This window comes from Gracilinanus agilis, chromosome 2 (genome assembly GCF_016433145.1).
Source record: "Gracilinanus agilis isolate LMUSP501 chromosome 2, AgileGrace, whole genome shotgun sequence".
Taxonomy (NCBI): Eukaryota; Metazoa; Chordata; class Mammalia; order Didelphimorphia; family Didelphidae; genus Gracilinanus; species Gracilinanus agilis.
In genome coordinates this window covers 689,385,065-689,387,564 of record NC_058131.1, presented here as the reverse complement: position 1 = coordinate 689,387,564, position 2,500 = coordinate 689,385,065, and the positions used below count along the sequence as shown (strand labels likewise).

Here is a 2,500-nt window from a genome sequence, read left to right as displayed (position 1 = left end):
CTTAATGATCTCGTGTGTTGAACTTCTAGGAAGGCTTCTCACAAGCACACCGGCCCCGGCTCTGTCCAATATGGCAGCGGGTGCCGAGTGTACCTGAACCCGACCTCTTCTCCCGGCCCTCCTCATCCCCCAACGCCTCCTAATTTGGCATTTATTTTGAAAGTGGAAAGAAATGACCCTTTAATCCCAAACTCGAATCACGGATCCAACCGGGTCAAGTTGGGCCTCGGAGATCATTTCTGCGAAAAGGGGAGAATACGGTCTCCCTCCACGAGGCAAGCCTGGCCTCTCCTAATGATCCTGCCCTGGACCTCTGCGCCATGCGATGTCACGTCATCTCAGTGATCTGCCCCCCAAGGTGGTGGTGCTGGGGAACGTCCCTGTCATTTCGGAGGCGGGGAAACGGAGGCACAGACAGGGAAGCAGAACCAGGACAAGAATAAGTAACTAGATCTAGAAATAAATAAGAAGATCTAGAGCAGCGATTCCCATCGTGGGCGCCACCGCCCCCTGGTGGGTGCTGCAGCGATCCAGGGGGCGGTGATGGCCACAGGCACATTGATCTTTCCTATTCATTGCTATTAAAATTTTTAAAAATTAGTTTCCAGGGGGCTAAGCAATATTTTTTCTGGAAAGGGGGCAGCAGGCCAAAATAGTTTAGGAACCCCTGCTCTAGAAAGATGTGCCTATTCCCATCGCAAGGACCATTTCTATGGCGACACAGCGAGGGCGCGCTCCCACTCTTAGGGTCTCTGTCTGCCTCAGTTTCCTCAGCCATACAATGGGCATCATAATAAGAGGGCCCTACTTCTTGGGATCAAATGTGTAAATATATATGAAAACGTTAAAGCAGTATATAAATGCTAGCTGTTAGTCCAGCATTTATGAATTGCCTTCTATATGGGTTAAGCTTGTGTTTCCATCTCATCTCCTCCTCTAAGAAGGGAATCTTTGAGGGTGCAGGGATCCCCAGGGCCTAGCACAGCGCCTGCTATACAGCTAACAATCAATAAATGCTTATTGACAATTGGCTGGTGGGAAGATATTAGACTCGAGTGCAAATCAGGAGATCTGAGTCCACGCTTCATCTCTACCACTTATTCACTGTATCCCCTTGAACAAGTCACTTTCCCTTGCAGAGCCTCAGTTTTCCCAACTGTAAAATAAGGATGATCAGATAATACACTTCCTATCCCGCAGGATTGTTGCGAGGGAAGCACCTCGACAATCCCAAGCAGTCTAGACATGGGAGTTCTATTGTTCTTACGCCAAAGCCCTCCCCACGCCGAGGGGTCTTTGAGGGCTCTGAGCTCGTGTCCTCCGTCCGACTGGGAGCTGCTCCGGAATCGTGACTGGGTAGCCTCTACTCCCCCATGCCCGGCGCATGGCTCCCACACGACAGGGCGGCCATACCTGAATCCAGACGGGCTCCCACGTGGGTCCTGGGGATGTGAGATTCTCCCAGTTCCCATTCCGCTCATAGGTGAAGGTGGTCCCAGCCACCTTGTAGTCGCCATTCCACTGGATGGTCCATCCACCATTTAGGAAATATTTCTCGGGATCCTCACTCCTCAGGGCCAGGAAATTCCCCGCCTCGGCGACCTCCTCGATTCGAATGTCCCTGGCCCCCGCCGGGATGAGCCCGATGTCCACGTACCCTGCAGAGGGTCCGAGCATCCTCCTTCAAGTATCCCCTCAGCTAGAGAGAACCCATCTAAATAGCCCATCCCTCCCTGCACAGGCAGAAACGGCCACCCATAGACAGAGCAGGCACCCACCCAAAAGACTTGATTTCAGAGGGACCGAGAAAACCTCCACCCTGCTCCAATCTTTCTCTTTTCACTGGCGGAAGCCTGAAATCGTGCCCCGTCCCTTTCCTTCTTGTGCTCTCTACATGCCCCCGGGAAAGGCCACGCTTCTAAAAAGGTCTAAACTTGGACACCGTCAACAAAACAAACAAGAATTCAAAATATGACGGTCCATAAAAGTGCCGACTTCCACCATTTATGGCTTGTTTTTGAAAACGTGGACATTAACTCTCCTCCCTTCTTCAGCCCGTCGGGGCTGGGGACCAGATGAGGCGGACTCCAGAGAGAAGCTTGGAGGAAGAGGGAGAAGCTCATTGCTACAAGAAGAAACACCAGAAAAGAAGGCTGTTCCCAAAGAAGGATGTTTCCGAACAGTCAAGAAAGAAGAGATTGGCTTTCTGAAATGCAAACAACGCGGCTGACTGGGACTCTCAATGAAGCAGTCATGAGATAATTGTTTATAAACACCAAATTTTGATGGGATGGTTGGAAAGCTGGAGAGAGTAAAGTGAGAGCTAAATGGGAGAGACAGAGAGAGAGAGAGAGACAGAATCAGAGACAGAGAGAAGAAAGGGAGGAGGGAATGAGGGAAGGAAAGAAAGAAAGAGAAGGAAGGAAAGAAAGAGAAGGAAGGAAGGAAGGAAGGAAGGAAGGAAGGAAGGAAGGAAGGAAGGAAGGCTGTCTCTTATACA

The 2,500-nt window shown here is 50.7% G+C and overlaps 1 protein-coding gene across 1 annotated transcript in view; it reads right to left on the bottom strand.

Moving 5' to 3' along the window:
• The window catches only part of ADAMTS7 (ADAM metallopeptidase with thrombospondin type 1 motif 7), a 176,291-nt gene that overhangs the window by 34,665 nt on the left and 139,126 nt on the right, over positions 1–2,500 (bottom strand). Inside the window, exon 16 of the mRNA XM_044660286.1 lies at positions 1,414–1,658. Within this exon, the coding sequence (XP_044516221.1) occupies positions 1,414–1,658 (245 nt within the window). The remainder of the gene's footprint in view (positions 1–1,413; positions 1,659–2,500) is intronic.